Source organism: Mustela nigripes, chromosome 2, assembly GCF_022355385.1.
Source record: "Mustela nigripes isolate SB6536 chromosome 2, MUSNIG.SB6536, whole genome shotgun sequence".
In the NCBI taxonomy this organism is placed as follows: Eukaryota; Metazoa; Chordata; class Mammalia; order Carnivora; family Mustelidae; genus Mustela; species Mustela nigripes.
Window position 1 is genome coordinate 7,764,901 of NC_081558.1, and position 22,392 is coordinate 7,787,292.

General features: G+C 51.7%; 2 protein-coding genes across 3 annotated transcripts in view; one reads left to right on the forward strand and one right to left on the reverse strand.

Moving 5' to 3' along the window:
* Nucleotides 1-595: 595 nt before the first annotated feature.
* AP1M2 (adaptor related protein complex 1 subunit mu 2) lies at nt 596-10,450 on the reverse strand. 2 transcript variants are annotated; one of them, XM_059389007.1, is made up of 12 exons: nt 10,251-10,450; nt 8,948-9,104; nt 8,684-8,751; nt 7,453-7,583; nt 7,193-7,340; nt 6,976-7,102; nt 6,343-6,491; nt 6,191-6,262; nt 2,473-2,631; nt 1,787-1,912; nt 1,389-1,464; nt 596-1,016 (listed from the first exon to the last, which is right to left on the reverse strand). In XM_059389007.1, the coding sequence occupies exons 1-12, from the start codon at nt 10,290-10,292 to the stop codon at nt 994-996; spliced, it is 1,278 nt and encodes a 425-aa protein (XP_059244990.1). In that variant the 5' UTR covers nt 10,293-10,450; the 3' UTR covers nt 596-993. The 2 variants fall into 2 exon arrangements, with proteins under 2 accessions (XP_059244990.1, XP_059244992.1); XM_059389009.1 differs by having other exon boundaries at nt 6,343-6,485; nt 10,251-10,448.
* Nucleotides 10,451-18,736: 8,286 nt separating this feature from the next.
* The window catches only part of SLC44A2 (solute carrier family 44 member 2), a 28,313-nt gene continuing 24,657 nt past the window's right edge, over nt 18,737-22,392 (forward strand). Inside the window, exon 1 of the mRNA XM_059389011.1 lies at nt 18,737-18,858. Within this exon, the coding sequence (XP_059244994.1) occupies nt 18,828-18,858 (31 nt within the window). The 5' untranslated portion in view covers nt 18,737-18,827. The remainder of the gene's footprint in view (nt 18,859-22,392) is intronic.

Consider the following 22,392-nt stretch of genomic DNA (forward strand, 5'->3'; position numbering starts at 1 on the left):
TGCAGGGTGGTAAACGCAATGGAGGTGATAAAACAGATAAGTGATAGTCTCTTGGGAAAGGAAGGCCGTTGAAACAGGTCAGGGAGGGCCTCCCCGAGGAGGTGACGTTTGCGATCTGAAGGTGAGGGAAGGAGCCCTGTGAATATCTGGGGGCGGGGGAGGTACATGGCAGGAGAAGGGCATTACTGTTGCAATGGCAGAGGTGGGAGCACACCTGCCATGCACGGGAAGCTTGAGGCCTAGAGGCGGAGAGTGGGAGGGGGTGAAGACAGGTTAACCAGAAGGACGGGGAGCGCAGATAAGGATTGTGGACCGCACTGAGCACTTACGTTTTATTTTTCACGAGGGAACCCTGGGAGGGTTATGAACGCCACAATCTGGCTTAGAAGAGGCGCCCTCTGGCTGCTACAAGGGAAATTGATGCTGGCGGAACAAGGCTGGAGCCCGGGCCCAAGGAGCTGGGGGGAAACTGCACTGTCCCCAGACGCGCCGCCCCTGGGCCTGAGGAAGGGATCTGCGTTGCCCACTCCCATCCCAGCCCTTCAGCGGGTGTTCCTGGCATTCCCAGTCCCCAGCCAAGAATATACGCAGCAGCTAGATTCATTTTGTTTTTTAATACCATCCTAAAACTCTGGGTGGGCCAGCATGGCCTCCGGGCTCAGCAGCTGTGAAGGAGGGGTCCCGACACCCCTAAGGCAGGTCACTCCAAGAAGGCACTCATGAGGGGGTATTCAAGACCCTCCTCTATTTCTTCATATAAAATTGGAGGAGGGAGGAGCCAGGAGGCAAAAGGAGGTAGGGAGACTGTTCCTCCCAGCCTATGGGTGGAGGGAAAGGCAGGGAGGAAGCCAGGTGCTGGGTGCTGGGAGCAAGAAACTGCTAAGTCTGGGGCCTTCCCTTGTACACACCCCCCATCTTCCTCCCTCTCAAGTCTACAGTCCCAGCCTGGGGAGAGGGAGGGCCCCATGTCCAAGTCCGCACCTCTTCTCTCTCCTAGCTGGTCCGAAGTTGATAATCTGCAGGGAAACAATAAACAGGGACCATCTCCAAACTGGGGAAAGGGAACAGAGGGAAAGCACCCCTCCTGCCTTTATTCCCCACCCCAGTGCTCATGATCAACCCATGGGTACGCAACAAGGCTAAGAAGAGGGTTCAACCCAGGGAAGGTAACCATAGCAACAAGCTTGTCTCCAGGTACAGATGGGGGTGCTGTGTGTCCAAACCCTATCAGTACTCTAGAACTGGCAACTGCCCCCATTTTAAAGATGGGCAAGATGAGGCCAGGTCTGTTAAATTGTGGTGACCCTCTGACCCAAGTATGGCCAAAGCCCTGAGACCACCCATTGGATCTCCTTGTCCCAGCATCCTAGGGAGCCGAGCTGCCTTACCGCCACTTTGGGTGATGTAGCGAACCCATGGCAGGGCCTGGTAACCGCTTTTCTCAATGATCTTCATGTACCGAACCTGAAAGGGGATGAAACAAGGCCCAGGCTGTGCAGGGAGCCTGGCTGTGGTGAGGGAATTAAATGTAACACAGCTAGGGGAGAATGTGGTGACATGGTCTATGAGTGGTGACATGGGCTAGAGCAAAGGTGTGGCACAGGCAGCGGCGGGAGGGGAGCAGGGAGGCAGTCCAGGACACTGGGAAAGAGATGGCACAGTGTAAAGGAATAGATGCAGGGTGGTTTTGGGGGGACGAGATGGTGCAGGTCAGGGAACAGATGTGACCTGAGCCAAGGCATAGGAGAATGGGGAACCCACTGAGGCGATACCTGCTCACACTCACCTGGATCCCAGAGACGGTGAAATAGGGGATCTCAAACTTGACCCCAATAGGGGGCCGACCCTCTACCTCCTCCTTCTCCACGCTGGGGAGGCCAAAGTGGGCACGCATCAGGTACTCCTTGCCCCCCTGAGGGCACATGGGGGCATCAGACACACCAAGAAGCCTCCCTCTGCCCAGACCATCCTCCCGGCGGCCCCCAGGGTAGGCTCTGCTCTTTGTCCATTTCAGACCAGAACGTGAAGCTTTCTGGCCAAGGTACGGCTAAAGCTTCTAACTATAAAGCCTGGTCAGAGGGCTTCTGATGACCCCCTGCCCACTTTCCAGGCCCTAATGGATCCTCCCACCCCCATCCCATTCACAGGGACAGACCAAACCCTCCAGCAGCCCAAGGATGAGGGTAACAGGATCCTGTCTATTTCACAGATAGGCCAACAGAGCCTCCGTGAAGGGAAGTAGGTTTCCTAAGACTGTCTAGCTGAGAAGGCAAGGGAGAACTTGAACCCAGGACTGGTTTCCTCAAGACCTGGGAGGCGGGGAGTTTAACCACCACGCTGGCCTGGTTTCCAGCTTTACGATCCTTAAAGGATAACCATGTGCATACACACAAGGGTCGCTATTTGTTCTCTGGCTTGCTTGCAAGCTGCAAGGGCAGGTCCCTCAGATCCCACACCCATCCCAGTACTCACCGGGAAAGACTTAATACTCCAAATAACGACATTCTTTTCCGGCACGTACTTGGCACTGCCTACACTGGTCTTGAACTTCGGGGAGTCGGCATCACTGGGCACGGGCACGGATATCTCCACGCCATTGGCCACCGACTGCTTCTTAAACTGCCCCTTGGCCTGTCAGAGGAGAGGGTGTGGGGTGTGAAGAATTCACTCCTGCATCCCGCAAATATTCAAGCCCTTTCCCCGCACGACCTCAGGGAGAGCCTCTGCAGTCCTGAAGTGGGAACAATCAGCTTGCCCGTTTTACAGATGAGAAAATGGAGATGGGGGAAGCTAAGGCATTTGCTTGGAGATGCACGGCCAACACGTGGCAAGCTGGGGGGGGTCACACCCACAGAAGACTCCAGAGGCTCTGTTGTTAGTGCCTTCTTTTTGTAAAGTGTCCAACTCTTTTGCCTGGTCCAAAATGCAAATGATGCCCATCACAGAGGATTTTTCACTTGAGAGCTGGCATTTAATGAGCCCCTAGCACATGCTGGGCCCCAAGCCAACCACTTGGTCCTCTCTCTAATTCCCTAAAGTAGGATCCATCCCTGAGGTCCATTTTACAGATGAGGAGAATGAGGCACTCTGTCCGAGTGAATTAGCTGGTACCTGATAGAGCAGGTACTTGCATCGGGCTCGGGCTGGCAACGATCGCATGTCTCACAAGTCATTGAATAAGTTATGTCACCCGTATCTGACACGTGACACGGGACAGACTTTTAACACAGGGATTTTAAGTGTTCTGTGTACAGTAGCTAGCATTATGATTACTACCACTATTGATCAATTTGGGGAGGGATGTTTGGGAGGTGGCATCAGGGGCAGAGGACCTCGAAGTAAACCAGAGGGCATATTCTTTTCGGGAAGCATCAGCACTGATGGCCCCTTCCCCTTTATGAGGGGTGTCAAGACCCTCCCAGGTGACCATTCATTCACACTGCAGCTTCCCTGACACCCTGAGACCAGGGAACAAAGTGAAATTGAAAAACAGAGACTCTTGGGACGCCTGGGTGGCTCAGTTGGTTGGACGACTGCCTTCGGCTCAGGTCATGATCCCGGAGTCCCGGGATCGAGTCCCGCATCGGGCTCCCAGCTCCACGGGGAGTCTGCTTCTCCCTCTGACCTTCTCCTTGCTCATGCTCTCTCTCACTGTCTGTCTCTCAAATAAATAAATAAAATCTTAAAAATAAATAAATAAATAAATAAAAAGAAAAACAGAGACTCTTAAGCCAGGCAGACCCAAGTTCAAGGTAGGTTACCGCCCCCTCTTTCCTAGGTAGGGGACATTGGCACCCCTCTGAACCTCAGCTTCCCCATTTGTAAAAGAGGGCTGACTCTAAACTGTGCAGAAGCTCTTGTTTGGGACCCTGGGAGCTGTTCACGGCAACAAGAACTAGAGTGGCCAAGAACTGGAAAAAAAAACCACACAAGAGAAGGAACAGAAAAAATCCCCAGGGTGGGATACTCAACAGCTATAGAAAGGGAGGCACGAAACTACAGCTTCTGGGACTCGTGTTCAAATCAAGCTTATGCAAACAAAGCTAGTGGGTCCACTGATAGGATCAGAAACCTGCAGAACAAAATATTTATGGTTAAAAATGTGGGCAGTAGGGCGTGTGGCTCGCTTAGTTGGTGGAACATGCAACTCTTGATCTTCGGATTGTGAGTTTGAGTCCCAGAATGGGCATGGAGACCACTTAAAAGTCAGTCTTAAAATAAAAATAAAAATTTTCTAAATCTTTAAAAAAATGTGGGTGCCGGGGCGCCTGGGTGGCTCAGTGGGTTAGGCCTCTGCCTTCAGCTCAGGACACTGGGATCATAACCTGAGCCAAAGGCAGACACTTAACCTACTAAAGCACCCAGGTGCCCCATGGGGGTTGCAATTTTATTTATTTTATTTATTTATTTTTAAAGATTTTATTTATTTGGGACGCCTGGGTGGCTCAGTTGGTTAAGCAGCTGCCTTCAGCTCAGGTCATAATCCCAGTGTCCTGGGATCGAGTCCCACATCAGGCTCCTTGCTCGGCAGAGAGCCTGCTTCTCCCTCTGCCTCTGCCTGCCTCTCTGTCTGCCTGTGCTCACTCGCTCTCTCTCCCTCTGTCTCTGACAAATAAAAGATTTTATTTATTTATTTGACAGAGAGAAATCACAAGTAAGCAGAGAGGCAGGCAGAGAGAGAGAAGGAAGCAGGCTCCGTGCTGAGCAGAGAGCCCGATGCGGGACTTGATCCCAGGACCCTGAGATCATGACCTGAGCCGAAGGCAGCAGCTTAACCCACTGAGCCACCCAGGCGCCCCGGGGATTGCAATTTTAAATAGGGAAATCAGGAAAGGCCTTTAAGGAGGTGGCATTTAGCAAAAAAAAAATTGAAGGAGATGAGGGAAGGAGCCATATGGATATCTGGGGCAGAGAAGGAGTACGATCCAAAGGGAACAGCCAGTACAAAGGCCCTGAGGTATGACCTTGCTTGGTGTGAATAAAGAGAAAGCTGATAGGGCGCCTGGGTGGCTCAGAGGGTTAAGCCGCTGCCTTCGGCTCAGGTCATGATCTCAGGGTCCTGGGATCGAGTCCCGCATCGGGCTCTCTGCTCAGCAGGGGCCCTGCTTCCCTTCCTTCTCTCTCTGCCTGCCTCTCTGTCAAATAAATAAATAAAATCTTTAAAAAAAAAAAAAAGAGAAAGCTGATATAGCTGGAATGGAGAGAGGGAGGGAGACAGTGGAGGGAGGTAAAGCTGGGGAGGTGACAGGGCAGACTGTCATAGGACCTTGTGGGATGCCAGGACTTTGGCTTTTACTCTCAGTGAAGTGGGAACCATGAAAGGTTGTAGGAAGAAGAGAGATACAGTCAGACTGAAGCACTCACAGGTGCCCTCTAAGGGAACAGACAGCGGGGGGCCAAGACAAGAGCTGGGAGACCAGGGCAGATGCAGTGGAGGGAGTATTAAGTGGGGCCGATTAGAGACCTATTTTGCCCAGGATTTGCTGATGGTTTGTCTGTCTGCCCATCTGGCTTGCAAACTTCTTGAGGATACCCTATTTTTATCTCTTCCCTCTTGTCCCTTAGACCCCTCACAAAGTAGAGGCTCCATTAAAATCATAATATGGGAGCGCCTGGGTGGCTCAGTGGGTTGAGGCCTCTGCCTTCAGCTCGGGTCATGATCTCAGGGTCCTGGGATGGAGCCCTGCATGAGCTCTCTGCTCAGCAGGGAGCCTGCTTCCCTTCCTCTCTCTGCCTGCCTCTCTGCCTACCTGTGATCTCTGTCTGTCAAATAAATAAATAAAATCTTAAAAATAAATAAATAAATAAAATCATAATATGTATAGCAAATACTCTGTCCATCATTTACACATTACTGAGAACCTACTACATGTCTGACCCTGGGGAAAAGAAATCCACACCAGGAAGAAGTAGATGTGACAGGCAGCAGAGCAGAGACCAGAGTGGGTGGGAGAGGGTGGGGGCCGAAGCTGTGGGCATGGCTGCTGGAACAGCAGCCCAGGCAGAAGGAAGAGCCAATACAAAGCCCCTACAGGGAACTGTGCCTGACATGTTTGAGAATCAGCCAGGAGACCAGCGTGGCTGGAGGGAAGCGAGGAGCCAGGAGATGGGAGAGATGGGGTTAGGCTGGTGATTTCGGGGTTCGGGGGGGCAGACCATGCACTTTGAAGAATTGTTCCCCTGAGCTTACCTTGACCATGATCTCCACGCGGCTGTGGGAGAACTTCTCAATGACGGACTCAATCCAGATCAATGGCTTGACCTGCAGACAGCAGAAAAGGGAGTTCTTGGAGGTTCTAGGGCCATTTCTCACCCCTATAATGGGGCTTTTCCCTGCTTCACCTGGGTGCTGAGGCGGTAGGACATGAGCTCAAAGTCGCCATCAGGTGGGATGAAGGAGATGGTGCGGTCATTGTCAAAGCGAGAGAGCCGCACGCACTGGTGGAATTTCACGTCCTCCAGCTCCACGGACTTGTTCTTGCTCCCTGAAACTCAGAGCCAAGCGGGCGGGCAGGTGACCCTGGAGGCCTGGCCCAGAGACCCTACCCCAGATCGCTACCCCTGTTTCCTTCCCTACCACTTGCCATTACCTGCCATTTTACAGGTAAGGAAACTGAGGCCCAGAGAGGGTGAGTAACTTGCTCAGGGTAACCCAGCTGGCCAGAAGCAGGGGGGGGCAGGGCTAGAATCTGAACCCATGGAATCTGTCAGGTTTTTAAATAGGATACTATTCCGACCTCCTACTCCCACTGGAATGTCAGCTCCACAAGGACAGTGATTTGTCTTTTTCAGCCTTGTACTTGAGCCAGACACCCAATAATGAAGCACTGTTTGCGCCAATGAGCCAGCAGCGCAGCACTGGCCATGACCAGCAGAGGGCACTCGAGTGCTTATTTGAGAACTGGCTGCATTTCTCTGGGTCCCCAGATAGGATGGGGTCCTCTCCCTCCCGTTTCCCCTCCTCCAGAAGCTTACGGCCAGTGAGCTCAAAGAGCACTCGGTCGTTGAGGCCAAGCCGCAGCTCTGGCATTCCCGACAGAAACACCTTGAGCTTGATGGTGCCCACGATCTCGCTCAGCAGGACGCTGCCGTTAGCATTGACCTGAGGATGCACGAATGGGGGTCAACAAGCACAGGGGCTCCTCTGCTGCCTCCAGGCCGCGGAAGGAGTGGGGGAGAAGAGGGGGCTCACCAGCAGGTTGACAGACTCAATGACATCAATGAAGACCTCATTCTTCTTGTACTTGATGCCCTCGGAGCGCCAGGACACAGCATTGGTGACAGTGGGTGGCACCCGAGATTTGCCGGTCTCCAGCTTGTTGCCCTGCTGCGTGATGTACCTGTCAGGAGGCCGGGGTGATGACTAGCTGGACCCAGGGATGCTTCCCAGACCCTCCCGGACTTCCTTCCATAAGGGGGTCCCCCCCGTGGCTGTCCCCATGGCCCACTCACTCCTGTAGGATCTTGCTGTCCGTGGTCTGTGGGAAGCCAAAGTCCATGAGTTCATCCAGCAGCTCATAGACGATGACAAAGTTGTCACGGATGCTCTCCTCCTCCAGCTCCTTGAAGTACTCAGAGAACACCTGGGGGTGCAGGGAAACAGACACGAGCAGAGGTATGGCTGGGGCCTCATTCATCCAGCCAGCAACCCAACAGGCAACTATTAAGTGCCTACTGTATACGAGCACTGGGACATTAAGAATTCGGGGACTCCACGAGCTTTAGGGGTTTGGGACCCCCAAGTTCAGAGCCTCTGGGAAGTGGTTGGTATAACCAGAGTAGGAAGTTATCAGTCATCTGACATTCAAAAAACCCTCCATCCCTCATTTTGTCCCAGCCCCCCTGGCCTTCTTTCTGATCTCACCTGGCAGTCTTTGCATATGTTCTCCCCTCTGCCTGGGACATTCTTCTCACAGTGGGCTTCTTGTCATTTGGGACTGAGCTCAAATGTCATCTCTTCAGTGAAGGCACGACCATCCCCCCCGCCCCCACCTTGAGTGTCAAGGTGAGACTAGCACCCCAGTCTCCAGTTCTCATAATGTCCTGTTGCACCTCCTTCGTGCCCTTTGACTCCTTGGGACAGGCAGGGACTGTGCCTCTCTTATGCACAGCTGTGTCCCCTCTTTGCCTAGCAGGGGACAGATCAATACACATTCCTTGTTTGTTGAAAAGTATTTCCTGGACGCTTTCTCAGTCATTGAGAATGTCCTTTCCCACCCCCAATTATTATATGACTCTATAAGCAGTACTAATGCTAACAATACCAAACTGTTATTGAGCACTTACTGTATACTAGGCACTGTTTTAGACACCCATAAATATGAATTTGACTAATATGTCCAACAACCCCAAGGTAGGACTTGTTGCAACTCCCAGTTTAGAGACAGCGAGAGAAATGACTTGCTCAAGTTCACATGGCCAGGGAGCAAGAAGGGTGGTGGGGTGGGCACCTGGAATTGGAACCCAGTTTTTTCTGGCTCAGATCTGAGCAGTGCACTGTCTTAGAAACCTCCTTGGTCCTTGCCCTACAGGGAGAGAGGCGATGCCCTTGCAGCTAATGAGAACACAGAGATGGGGCTTTGACAGAGGTCAGGGAAAGCTTCCTAGGAGAAATGGATCCGGAAAGAGAAGGGCAAATCGAGTGGACGGACAGACCGCTGGCCAATGGGAAGGCAGAACCTACCTCCACCGTCTTGTAGAGGAAGGAGTACACGAGGGAGGCGTTGGCGTTCTTCAGTGTGGTGGCCACCACTGTGGGCAGCAAAGTTAAGGAAAAGGTGCCATTTTGGACGTCTCAAATGGAGCACGGATCCTAAAATCTTACCTGTCCATCCCTCCCCAACCCGAACCGCTGATGTGCTGTGCAACTTCTGTCCTCCGTCCACTCCCTCTGGGCCTGAGCCACCACCATCCCAGGCCTCCAGGAATCCCACTAAGGGCCGGATACAGTAGAGATTGCTGTGTTTGATCCACAGGAAGTGGACCCGGCCATGGCTCAGCAGTGGGGCCAGGGCACCCTCTTCCTCCCGCTGCATGAGCAGAGGCATGAAGTGCTCGATCTCACTCATGGCCACATCGCCCTTGTAGTTGCGGCTGATCAGGGGCTAAGGGTGAGCAGAGAAGTCGCGGTCACCACGGGGATCTGGGCCCCTTCATCCAGGGGCATCAGAGAGAGTGCCTGGTTCTGACTCTACTTCCTGGCTGCCAGGCAGGGGCAAGACTCTGCTGCTCTGTGCCTCAGTTTCCTCCTCTGTAAAATGGGAGCAAGATAACAACAGCAAACGTGTCCAGAGTCCTCAGTTCGGACCAGCCGTCTCCTCCTACAGACCGGACGTTTGCTGACTGATTTGCATCTCACTGCAGTCTGTGGGGCAGGCAGCATCACCATCTTCATGTGTCTTCATCTGAAGGATGGAGCCCCCCAAGGTGTGAACCATATCTCTTAACAGGTGGGGAAACCGGGAATGGAACCAAGACACATGGGTTCCAGCATTCCAGCTCCTGCCCAAGGCTTCACAGGCACCAAACTGGTGAGGTGGGGACAACAGAAGGGAAGGGAAGGGTGGGTAGAAAGGAAGGAAGGAGGCAAAGAAAAGAGAAAGATTCTAGAAAGAAAGAGAGAAATACCCTTATAGGTGCTGCTCGGCAGTCAGTAAGCACTTGATACCAACAGTCCCTACTTCCTGAGCTGGTGTAGTCCAAGGTTGAGAACCCCCAGGGGGCAGAGCTCGTCCTCAAACACCTTACTTTCACCACCACAGTTTTTATGGATATGAAATGCCACGGTGAATGAGAGGGGGCTTCGGAAAAGGGACAAGGCAGCCCCAAACGGGAATGAGGGTCTCCTGCCCCTGTCTTCCCCCAAATATGAATCGTGTGGATGATTGAGACGGTGATAGAAAGAATTTCAACGAACTGAACATCTCCTGTTTGCAGCTGGGTTCTTGTGCTAAGTAGTTTACTCTCATCCAGCTGTATTCATTCTTATTGGGTGGGGACCTCTGTTATTCCCATTTTTGCGGACAGGGAGCCTGAGGCCCAGGGAGGCAAAGCCCCCGGCCCGCGGCACGCGGCTGGGAAACAGTGGAGGTGGGATTCCACCCGGGACTTCCAGCGATTGGGGGAGGGGTGTTCCCACGCTCCCAGAGCTTTCTGGAGCCTCCCTGCCCGCGAGGAGGGGCCGCCCCTGGGACCAGGGGAGCGCAGCCTCACCTGTCCTTTCCCACCCCCATCCCCCGCGCCCGGCCCACCTTGCCCTTGACGTCGAGGATGAAGACAGCCGAGGCGGACATGGTGGCAACCGGCGGACCCGGGAGGCGGGGAGGGAGCGCCGGGAGGCGACGGCGGCGCCGCTTCCTCCTTCCTGCGGAAGCGGCCCCGCGCAGGTGAGCGCCCAGGTGAGAGCGTCTTAAAGGGGAGGCCTCCAGGTGAGCGGCGCTGTTGGCCGACGCGGAGACGGCTGCAGGGCGGGGCCTCGGAGGGGACAGCTGCCCCGCCTCACTTTCCGTCTGCACCCTGGAGAGCTGATGGGAGGAGTCTCCAGACCAACCAACCATCCCTCCGTCCACCTAGCCACCCGCTCACTCCCCCCACCCCCGACCCATGCATCTCCCCACCCATTCATCCTTCTCCATCCGTCCACCCATTCAAACATTTCATCTTGTTTCTCTTCAGTCTCTCCCACAGGCACACCTGGCCCAATGGAGGAGAGATTTTGTCCTGTTTTTGTCTGTGTCCCCAGTGCCCCACACTGGGTACTCGATAATATCTGTCCAGCTCCGTGGAGAGGGGAGAAAAAAAATGCATTTGTGCAAATCGTTCATGCATTCAGTCATTCATTCATACAATAACTATTTACTAATTAATTTTTCTTCCCTTAGATATTTACTGACTAGTACATTCTTTCACCGAGGAACTCTGGGTAGAACTCGGAGCAGAACATATGTAACCGCTTTTATTATTATTCCTAATGTACTCTTAGTCGTTCCAGTAAAGTATTTATAAACTCCTATTATGTGACACTAAGATGTTGATAGACTGTTGAAAAGATCAATGGTCATTATTATTGGGACTGTATTATAAAGTTATTCACTCAACAAGCATTTATTGAGCACCTTCTGTGTACTGCACTGAACACATGGAGGCTGGTAATGCTGCTGTTGCTACTGATTCATGCATGCAGTGAGTGAATATTTATCAAGCAGCCCTGTACCACTATGGATGGCAAACAGATCAAGCCCTGCCACTGCTCTCTGCAAGGGAGGTGAGAGGCACACAACGTAAAAACCAAAAGACAAGATGACCTCTTATCATGACCAGAGATCATCTTGACTGTCTCAGTCATAATCATCTCTGATCAAGAAGGCAAGGGAAGGGCACCTGGGTGGTTCAGTCCATTAAGCGTCTGCCTTCGGCTCCGGTCACAATCCCGGGGTCCTGGGATCGAGCCCCATGTTGGTTGGGGGGAGGTCCCTGTTCAGTGGGGCATCTGCTTCTCCTTCTCCCTCTGCCTGCTGCTCTGCCAACTTGGGCATCCTCTCTCTCTCTTTCTCTGTCGAATAAATAAATGAATAATCTTTTTTTAAAAAAGGGGGGGAGAAGAAAGCAAGTGAGCTGGTAGCAGGGTGCAGGGGTCGCTGTGAGAACAGAGAGATCAGAGAAGGGGCTGACATTTGGAAATTTCCCACCATGTCCTTAAGAGCAGGAAGAAGACAGCGGAAAGAGTCTTCAGGCAGAACCTGCATAAAGCGAGTACTAATATTGTTTTTGTTGTCTTGTTTATATGTGCTAGTGCAGCACGAGGCCTTGGGAACTGGCTGCTTGGGCTCAAGTCCGGGCTCTGCCACCAGCCAGCTGGGTGGCCTCAGGCACCTGCTCTGCCCTGCCGCACATCTCTAAAACAGGGTCAACTGCTCTTACCTCCTTAGGCTTTCATGCAGATGCTTGGGTCATTACCCCCAGCACGACTCTTGGAACTGACCTGGGATGTAGCCAACACTCAGTAATGTTGTCAGTATTATTTGCTATCATTGCCATAATTATTTACCATGAAGCAGTTGAGAATACAGATGGCAGCAGGATGCCTGGGTGGCTCAGTCTGTTAAGTGTCTGCCTCTGGCTCTGTCATGATCCCGGGGTCCTGGGTTCCAGTCCCACATGAGGCTCCCTGCTCAGCAGGGAGTCTGCTTCTCCCTTCCCCTCCTCCCGTCTCCCTGCTCCTGCTCTCTCGCTCTCTCTCCCTCAAATAAATAATTAAAAAAAAAAAAAAGACACAGGCAGACACTCATCCTTCCTTCCTCCTGCAAACTCAGCCCCACAACTTTATCAGCCTCTGGGGGTGTGGTGGGTGTCCCCAGAGGGGACTCGAGGGAGGGAGGCAAGGACAGAAGCTGCTGCTATCAGAACTACCCACTCCTCTCCCAACGGGCCTCTAACGCGGATGATATCAAAGCAACGGCTCCCCAGCCTAACCGCGCACTTGATCACGGGAACGGCTCTCCTGCTACATCTGTCTTCTGTGATTTTCTTTTTTATTTATTTTATTTACTTGTTTGTTTGTTTGTTTGTTTGTTTTTGCTCGTTGACTCTGGTCTTCTCATCTTTGCTTTCCTGATAATTCAGGACCCGACGGGGAAAACCTTCTATGTCTTCTTCCATTGGAGGAAGCAGAGGCCCAGAGAGGTCAAGCCACTCGACCAGGGCTACACAGCTGTGAGGCAGTTGGGCCAGAACTTGCACTAGGGTCCTGAAGGTCAAGCACTTAATCCCCAGCCACTCCCAACAGCATAGCCAGGTACCAGTAATCCTATTACTAACAATACCTCACGCCTGCCCATGGGGCACTCACCATACCCAAGCCCTGCCCTAAATGTCTCCCCTGTGGGAATCCTTCTAGAAACAATGCCTGAGTGAGGGAGGCCTGTTATCTCCGTTTGACAGATAGCATTGCCAAGGGGAGGAGAGCCACGGACTGACATGGACACAGTCACTCAGTGACAAAGTCACTCAGTCAGCAGTGGTGGAACAGAATTTCCAGCCCCGCACAGTCCAAGGTTTTATGTTGTCTTTGCTCAAAAGAGGGCGATTGCCGCCACTCTCCTTCCCACCTGCCCCCTGCTCAGAAGGTGACTCAGGGGGATGGCGAAGGCTACCGGGCCCTCGCCCCAGCCCACAATCACTGAGCCTTCTGGGTCCCTGAGACCTTTTTTTTTTTTTTTTTTTTAAGATTTTATTTGACAGACAGAGATCACAAGTAGGCAGAGAGGCAGGCAGAGAGAGAGAGGAAGGGAAGCAGGCTCCCTGTGGAGGACTCTGGGATCATGACCTGAGCTGAAGGCAGAGGCTTTAACCCACTGAGTTACCCAGGCGCCCCAATTTTTTTTTTTAAGATTTTATGTATTTATTTGACAGACAGAGATCACAAGTAGGCAGAGAGGCAGGCAGAGAGAGAGGAAGGGAAAGCAGGTGCGCCACTGAGCTGAGAGCTCGATCCCAGGACCCCTATTTAACCTCCTGAGCCACCCAGGTGGCCCTCCCCCGAGATGTTTTTTTCAGGCAGTAAATAGAACCCAAAAGCCCGGGCCCAGAAGCCCTGGAATCTGAAACTTAAAAGGTCTGTTTGGCTGTAAAATGCACGAACCCGAAAGCTTCAGTGGGGGCAGAGAACAGAGTAGCTCTGTGTGCCCCAGGGCCCCGCCTCCGCTGTCCCCAGGGGCTGTGGCCTTGCCCCAGTTCCTCCGAGAGGCCTAGAACTCGCCCCAGCCTCCCCTCTGGGACTCTGCCACTCGGCCCCTCCGCACCCCCTTCAGTCCCTGCTCCACGTTACTCAAGGGCGTGGTCTGAAACTTGACCCTCCCTCCCTCTTCTATCCCCCGCGGCTCCCAGCGCCTCTGCGCGGCTGAGGCCGGTACAGTGAGAAACAGCCCTGGCTGACCTCTCTCCCGAGCTGCCGCTGCTTGAACCCACTGCCCCAGACACCCTGACTTCCTAAATTTCAGTTCCTCTCTCTCTTTCTCTCATTCCTCCGGCACCTAACCACACAGCACAAAATTGCCTGCTCCTCTTGGCTTTTTTTAGGCCTTTTCTCAAGCCGAGATAACGTCTCCTCTTCAGGAAGCCTTCTCTGATCTGTCAGCCCGAGTCTAGGTCACGTCCCTCCTCTGGGCTCTCTCCACTGTTCCATCCTTCCCTGTCACAGCTGTGTTGCACCGTTTTTTAAAAATCTATTTTTTTTTTAAACTTTAGCTACCTAACATAACCTTGATCGTTTTATCCATTTCAAGGGTACAATGCAGAGACATGAACACATTCACAGCATTGTGCTGCCCTGAACCGCCATCCTTCTCCAGAACTCTTTTCATCTCAAAAAACTGAAACTCTGGGCCATTAAAACCCTAAGTTCCCCTCCCCCTCCTCCTCCCCAGCCCCTGGCACCCACCATCTACTTGCTGTGTCCCTGAATTTATTCCCCTAGGGAGTTCATAGCAGTGGAATCAGACAGCATTTATCCTTTGATGACCAGCCTGATAAACCCAATTTTTAAAATATATTTTAATTTTACGATTTTTTATTTTTATTTATTTATTTTTTTTTAAAGATTTTATTTATTTATTTATTTGTCAGAGAGAGAGAGAGTGAGAGCGAGCACAGGCAGACAGAGTGGAAGGCAGAGGCAGAGGGAGAAGCAGGCTCCCTGCGGAGCAAGGAGCCTGATGTGGGACTCGCTGGGATCATGACCTGAGGCGAAGGCAGCTGCTTAACCAACTGAGCCACCCAGGCGTCCCTTACGATTTTTTAAATTGAAGTGTCATTGACAATGTTATATTGGCTTCCGGCACACAACACAGACAATCAGCAATTCTGTATCTTATGCGGTAAGTGTGGCATTGCCATCTGTCACCATCTAATGTCATTACGATCCTATTGACTGTGTATTTCCTGGTCTGTCCTTTTGAATCCCTGTGACGTAGGTGTTCTATAACTGGAAGTTTGTACCCCCTAACCCCCTTCCCTTAAGTCTCTCATGTACCCACTCTTCCCTCTCTGGCCATTACCCATTTTCTATATTTATCATCCTGTTCTGATTTTTTTGTTTGTTTGTGCCTTTGTTGAGATGCCACATGGAAGTAAGATCACATGGTATTTGCCTTTCTCTGACTGATTTCCCTTAGCATAATACCCTCTAGGTCTGTGCATGCTGTCAAGAATGGCAAGATTTTATTCTTTTTATGGCTGAGTAACATTCCATCAAATATGGATGCCGCCATCTTGATCTAGTCAACTGTCAATAGGTTCTTTGGTTGCTTCCATACCTTAACTGCTGTAAGCATTTTATTTTATTTTTCCAATTTTTTAAGATTATTTCTTTATTTGTCAGAGAGACACGGTGAGCGAGGGAACACAAGCAGGAGGAGTGGGAGAGGGAGAAGCAGGCTGCTCCCTGCTGAGCAGGGAGCCCCATGTGGGACTCGATCTTCGGACCCAGGGATCATGACCTGAGCCGAAGGCAGACTCTTAATGACTGAGCCACCCAGGTGCCCCTATTTTTAATTTTTTGAAGACCCTCTGTACTATTTTCTGTAGTGGCTACACCAATTCACTTTCCCACCAACAGTGCAAGAGGGTTCCTTTTCCTCCACATTAAATCTATTTCTTTTCTTTCTCTCTTTTTTTTAAAAAGATTTTTATTTATGTATTTGACAGAGAGATAGAGAGCACAAGCAGGCAGAGGGAGAAGGAGAAGCAGGCTTCCTGCTGAGCAAGGAGCCTGACATGGGGCTTGATCCTGGGCCAGGCACACCTAAATCTATTTTTTAATAGAATTTTGATTACCCTCATGAATATTTTCTCCTATTAAAGAGAGAAAGGGACACCTGTATGGCCCAGTCGGTTAACCATCTGCTCTCAGCTCAGGTCAGGATACTGGGGTCCTGGGATGGAGTCCTCCATCGGGCTCCTTCCTCAGCAGGGAGCCTGCTTCTCCCTCTCCTGCTGCTAGCCCTGCTTGTGCACTTTCTCTTTCTCTCTCTCTCTGACCAATAAATAAATGTTTTAAAAGATTTAATTTAGATTTAATTTATTTGTGTGAGAGAGAGAGCATGAGAGGGGAGAAGGTCAGAGGGAGAAGCAGACGCCCTGCTGAGCAGGGAGCCTGATGTGGGGCTCAATCCCAGGACTCCAGGATCATGACCAGAGCTGAAGGCAGTCGCTTAACCAACTGAGCCACCCAGGCACCCTAAATAAAATCTTAAAAAAATAAAAAAAAATAAAATATTAAAAAGAGAGAGAGGGAAAGAAAGAGAACATTGTAGATCAGGAAACAGTCCCTCGGTCCCCCACCCCCTCCATCCTGGTCTTTCTGACAACAACTGGCATGTTCAGATCTTTTTCTGTTAAGTTACACGCAGATGTGTGTGTGTGTGTGTGTGTGTGTGTGAGATATCATATCTCTCTCTTTTCCCCAGACCATACACAACTAACCAATTAAGTACAACTTTCTATTTTTAAACTTGCTATTTTTAAAAACTTTTTTGTTTTTTAAAAGATTTTATTTCTTTATTTGTGAGAGAGAGAGAGAGAAAGAGCAAGCACAAGCCTGCAGAGTGGTAGGCAGAGGCAGAGGGAGAAACAGGCTCCCTGCTGAGCAGGGAGCCCGATGAGGGACTCCATCCCAGGACCCTGGGACCATGATCTGAACTTGAGGCAGCTGCTTAACAGACTCAGCCACACAGGCGCCCCTCAACTTGCTATTTTTACTCACCATCGGGGATCTAGAAATCTAGCCCAGCTACCCTGGCAGGATTATGGAGAGCCTGTGGGTTGTGAAGACAGGGTCCATGAGTTCAAATCCTGGTGTAGCCCCACACTCACTACCTGGGTGACTGTGGGGAAAATTACTTAACCTCTCTGTGTCATTTTCTCCACCTGGAAAAGCATTGCCAGGATTTAATACGAAGCACTTAAGAAATGGCTTAACCTGTCTGTGTCACTTTCACCAACTGGAAAATGATTATAAAGATGGACTACAAGGCACGTAATCCCTCTTCTGAGGTTGAGTAAGCTCCCTATAAATACTCACTCTCCTTACAACCTGTAACCTATCAACAATTTTTCCATTCTTAAAACGAAACACTTTCAGAAAGGTCAGAAGTGAAGTGATTGCCACAAACTGAACCCACCTGTGTAACCACAGTCTTGCTTCCTGCCTCCCTTCCTCCCCCACGCCCGGAAGCTGCAGCAGGGGCCCTACCATCCACAGGGGCAAGCACTGATCCACGTCTGCCATTTCCCATGGGTTGATTAGCTATGTCTACCCTAGAACTTCATTCGCAAGTGCCTGGCCTCCTCTGTCACTCAGCATAATCCATTTATTTATTTATTTATTTGTTTGTTTGTTTATTTTTGAGACTCATCCGTGTTATATTGTACTTATCAGTAGTTGATGCCTTTTGCTGAGGACTATTTTATAGTAGGGAGGGACCTCGGTGTGCCGATCCAGTCACCCATTTATGGACATTCGGGTTGCTTCCAATTTGGGGTCCCTATGAGTAGAGCTGTGATAAAATGTTTGTTTGTTTTATTTAGAGATTTTGTTTATTTATTTGAAAGAGAGAGAGCGTGTGTGCACAGAAGAGAGGAAGAAGCAGACTCCCCGCTGAGCTGGGAGTCTGATGCAGGGGTGGGTCCTGGGACCCTGGATCATGACCCCAGGGGAAGGGAGATGCTCCCAAAGTTGTGATAAAGTTGCTGTGAACATTTGTATACAAGATTTTGGTTCTCTTCTTCTTCTCCTCCTCCTTCTTCTTTTTAAAAGATTTTTTTTATTTGACATACAGAGAGGGGGCACAACCAGGGGGAGCTGCCTCCAGGCAGAGGGAGAGGTAGGCTCTGAACAAGGAGCTTGATTCAGGACTTGATCTCAGAACCCTGGGATCATGTCCTAAGCCGAAGGCAAATGCTTAACTCACTTTGTCACCCAGGCATCCCTAAGAGATCTTTTTCCAAGTAGTTTGTTTCATTTTACATTCTCACCAACAGTCCAGGATCGTCCCATTTACTACAGATCCTCTCCTAATACTTGGTACCATTTAGTTTTAGCTCTTCTGGTGGTTATGGTGGTATATCATTGTTAATTTGAATTTCCTCCATGGCCTCATTCTTTTTATTCGCCGCATGGTATTCCCTCCAGCTCATGGTGATCCTTGCCCTCCTTTGTTGGTGGACATCTAAGCCTCCCCCCATTTATCACAATAACTTTCAAAGCCGCAGGTAGCAACCTTTGATAGATAGGCCTCAGGCACAGACACGTATGAAGGCTTCTCCAGAGTCAAAGGCAGAGATGAATCGCGCAAGGCAAACACGGCTGGATTTAATCTTTTCTGCCAGATAACATTTTGACCCACAGCATGTGCTCACCCCACTGGTTGTTATCGGGCTCTCAAATTCTTGCCAATCTGATGAATGAAAAATGGCATTTTCTGATCCGTGCACTGGCACACAATGAGCGCTCAATATCTATATAATGAGTCAGTGGGTGGGTAGATGAGTGAAGGGGTGACAACTGCTCCTGGCCCACCGAACGCCCGGGGAGAGTCTCCCTTGAGCCCAGATGGGAAACAAAGGTTGGGGCCCCACCCTCTCCCGGGCCCGGCCCCGCCCCATGCCCCGCCCCGGGCTGCTCCGGGCTCCCATTGGAGGCTGCGTGCGGGGCCGGCCAAGCGGGCGGGGCGGGGCCGGGCCCGGGGCGGGGCGCTGCAGCCCGCGGAGCCTCCCGCCCGCGCGGGCTGGGGTCGCTCCGGCTCGGACTCCCCTCCCCGCCCGACGCGGCCATGGAGGACGAGCGGAAGGACGGAGCCTACGGTAGGAGCTGCCTCGGGCCCGGGGTCGCCTCTGCTGAGTTGGGGGGCCTTGGGGGAGGGGTACCTCCAGGATTATAAACACCCGCGCTGCAGCTGGGGGCCCTCTCCTGCTTCCCGGCCCAGCATTCCGCTCTGCGCCGAGCCCACGCCCCCCTGCTCCGCCGGGTCTCCCCGCGTCCGCTCTCCCGGGAGCCCCCGCACCCCTTTCGGCTGATGGGCCGGGACGCACGGCGCATGCTCCGCCCGGGGAGGTCCCGTTATCTGGCGGCTCAGAAGCCAGGCGGGGGAGGGGAGGCTTGGAGACCGGGGCTCGGAAGAGGCATAGGGCCCCGACTTCCCCAAATCCCCCTCTTCTGTTTGCCTTGGTCCACTTCTTTCTCCTGCTCGCATCTCCCGAGAAGTAGCCGTCCCGGGCTTCTGGCGAGATGGGGAAACTGAGGCACACCTGGGCAGACCCAATGCTGCGGGGGTGGAAGCCAGTCGGTTCTTGCAAGAGGCCTGGAAGGACGGAAAGAAGGGCGCCCTCACCGAGGGGGCGGTAAAGAGGCAGGAAACCATTGAGAAACTTTCCGGGCCGCGTGCAAGGGACTGGGGGTGTCTGCTACCGTTTCGCGAGGTCCCTGCAACGCGGACTCCCCTCCCGCGAACCTCGGCCTTCGGCTCCCGGCCCAGGAGTTGGGGCCAAGATGAGACTCCTCCCTACCCACGCCCTACAGTGCCTTCCTTCCCCGGGTTCCCACGGAGGGGAGTGCCATCCTCAGTTTCTCCTTTCTCTTCTCCATTTTGGGTCCCAGGGCTGAGCTGGGCACAGGTCCCACGTAGCACTCCCCTGGGGCAAAGGGGCGCCGCTGCCCCTCCTTGTGTGACAAGAACTTCCTGGAAACTGTGAGACAGAAAGCTTTGGGGAGGGGGCAGGAAACTGCTCAAAAATAATCAAGAAAAACAAAGCTGACAAGAGATGGGCCTTGTCCTGGCTGCTGCCATCAGGGACAGTGGCCTCAGCAGGGCAGAGAGAGAGAGACACGGGTGGGGGAGACTGGGACCCTCCCTGCCCAGCCCAGCCTAGAGGGAAACACAGGGACCTGGCCATCACCCAGCCACTTCCCTCCCTGCCTGAAGCTGCTGGCCCAACCTCCAGGGGCCTCTTGCTCTTGGTTTTGGTTCAAGCCTCAGACCCTGCGGTCAGGGGTGCTGGGCATCCCTTGGGTGTGGCTGGCTGTCTCTGGTCTGGGAATCTCAACTCAGAGCCCTGGCCAGGGCCTGTCTTCCTGTGGGCAGCAGCTGAGGGATCTTGGGTCTCTATAAGGCAGGGCTGGGGGGGCCAGGGATGGCAGAGTGGACAGGGATGTAATTCACCAAGCCTTGAATTTGGCCAAAGGGAGCCAGCCAGCCATGGATGGACCTGAGCAAAACCTCCTAGGCCCGGCCAGACCCACACTCCAGACAGGGGACCTCTGTGCCCAACAGAGGTTGTGTTGGATGCCAGAAGCCCATTCCATCAACAAGCATTTACCGAGTGTGGTACAGGCAGGGTCTAGACAGTGAACAAAGCAGAAAAACCCTCGAATAAACACATGATTTTAGGTTGTTGTAAGTGTTGTAGAGCAGAAAACAGGACAGCATGTGTGTGGGAGAATCCTCTGGGATTATTTTAGGTGACCAAGGGCTGGTGTTGGAGCCAAGGGCCGCTGGAAGATTTGGGAGAAGTGTGTTCTAGGCAGAAGGAACAGCAAACAAACCACATAATTGTTTTGCTCTAGGGCACAAGGATGCCTGAGGTGGAGACTTCAGTTGGTCTTAAAGCCAGGCCATCATCTGAGCTTCTAGAGGAGCCACCTGGCTTGACTCCTTGAAGTGGGGGGCGGGGAGGGGCAGGTCTCACTTGTTTTGTAAATTGTCTGTTCTTATCAACCAAAACCGTGGGGCCCCCAGGCTGCCACAAGAAGTCCCTGCCTGAAAATGAAGAGCTTTCCTTTGGGAATAATGTTGCAAGAGTTGCTGAGAAATCCCAGTGCTCACATATCCCTTGTATCCCAATGCCTTCCGCTCCATCGTGTTACCGTGAATTCAGGGGTGGTGACACCCAGGTTCAAATCCTACTTCTGACATTTACGATTGTGTGGCCATGGGTGTGTTGGAGACCTCTCGGATGCATTGGATCCTCATCTGCAGGGCTGGGCAGACCACACTCACTGGTGGGCAGCATTTTCCGCAGTGGCTGGTGGGATCTACCTGCTCAGGAGGCCTCTGGGGACATGTATTTTCCTTGAGTTGATGGAAAAGCAGCCCTCTCTAAAAATAGACTTGGCTGGCCTGGGCAGGGCAGGAAGCTCCCTCCTCAGCAGACACCGTATCTAGAGAAATGGCTCCTGGCCCTGATGGATGGCAGCAATGGCTACTGCCATCCTTCCCACCCACTCTGGGCATGATCATGGAAAAAGATTCTAGAACCCAAAACAACAGACTCTCTCTGGGGGTTTGGGGGTGGGTGGGTGGGAGGTGAGACCAAAGTAACAGGACTTGTTTATTTATTTATTATTTTTTTTAAAGATTTTATTTATTTATTTGACAGACAGAGATCACAAGTAGGCAGAGAGACAGGCAGAGAGAGAGGAGGAAGCAGGCCCCCCGCTAAGCATAGATCCCGATGCAGGGCTCGACCCTGAGATCATGACCTGAGCCGAAGGCAGAGGCTTAACCCACTGAGCCACCCAGGTGCCCCAACAGTGCTTGTTTAAAAAGCAGATTCCCTGGCCCCATTTTCTAGAGAATCCAACTTAGGCTGTGGGAATCTGGCATCTGATTAAAAAAAAAAAATGTTGGGAGGGGATATTTATTTATTCATTGAAAGTTGGGTTTTTGTTGTTATTTTTGTTTTATGGGTGTTCCCCGCTCCAAAAGTTGGATACTTCAAAAGGATTCACATGCTTCAAAATACAAAGGATACAAAGACCGCGCGTAGCTTTATCATGAAAAGTCTCCCTCCTGCTTCCTCTCCCAGCCTGACACACCCTTCTTCTTGGCACACATCACTGTTCCAGCATCTTGTGCTTTCTTCCAAATGGAGTGTAGGCATGCAAGACTAGTCTTAACTTCACGTGGCAATTACATACATATTCTTTATCTATGGGTTTTTTTTTTTTCCTTTTACAAAAATATCAGCAAATCTCTAGTGTGTTAATTCCACGAGGCAGGATTGTGTGTCTGTGTGTCTGAAGGTATGTCCGCAGTGCCTGGGACCTAGTAGGTACTCAACAGACGCTTACACATGAAAAGATGTTTGTTTTACATGTTGCTTTCTTTGTTGATTTTTTTTTTTTCATTTTTTGTTGCTGTCTTTGTTTAATATGTCTTGGAGATGTGTCTCATGTCAGTGCCTGGAAAGCTTCTTTGGTGTTTTCTCTGACAGTTGCATAAAAATAGTGCATTTGTGGATGAACTGTCTTTTTTTTTTTTTTTTTTTAAGATTTTATTTATTTACTGGACACAGAGAGAGATCACAAGGAGGCAGAGAGACAGGCAGAGAGAGAGGGGG

Bases quoted from the DNA above. Each gene is read 5' to 3' on its own strand.
- AP1M2 (XM_059389007.1), bottom strand. From the start codon at position 10,292: ATGTCCGCCTCGGCTGTCTTCATCCTCGACGTCAAGGGCAAG. The intron at 9,105-10,250 runs GTGGGCCGGGCG...GCTCACCCTTAG, and splicing joins TCCTCGACGTCAAGGGCAAG to CCCCTGATCAGCCGCAACTA. The intron at 7,103-7,192 runs GTGAGCCCCCTC...GTGCATCCTCAG, and splicing joins TTGAGTCTGTCAACCTGCTG to GTCAATGCTAACGGCAGCGT.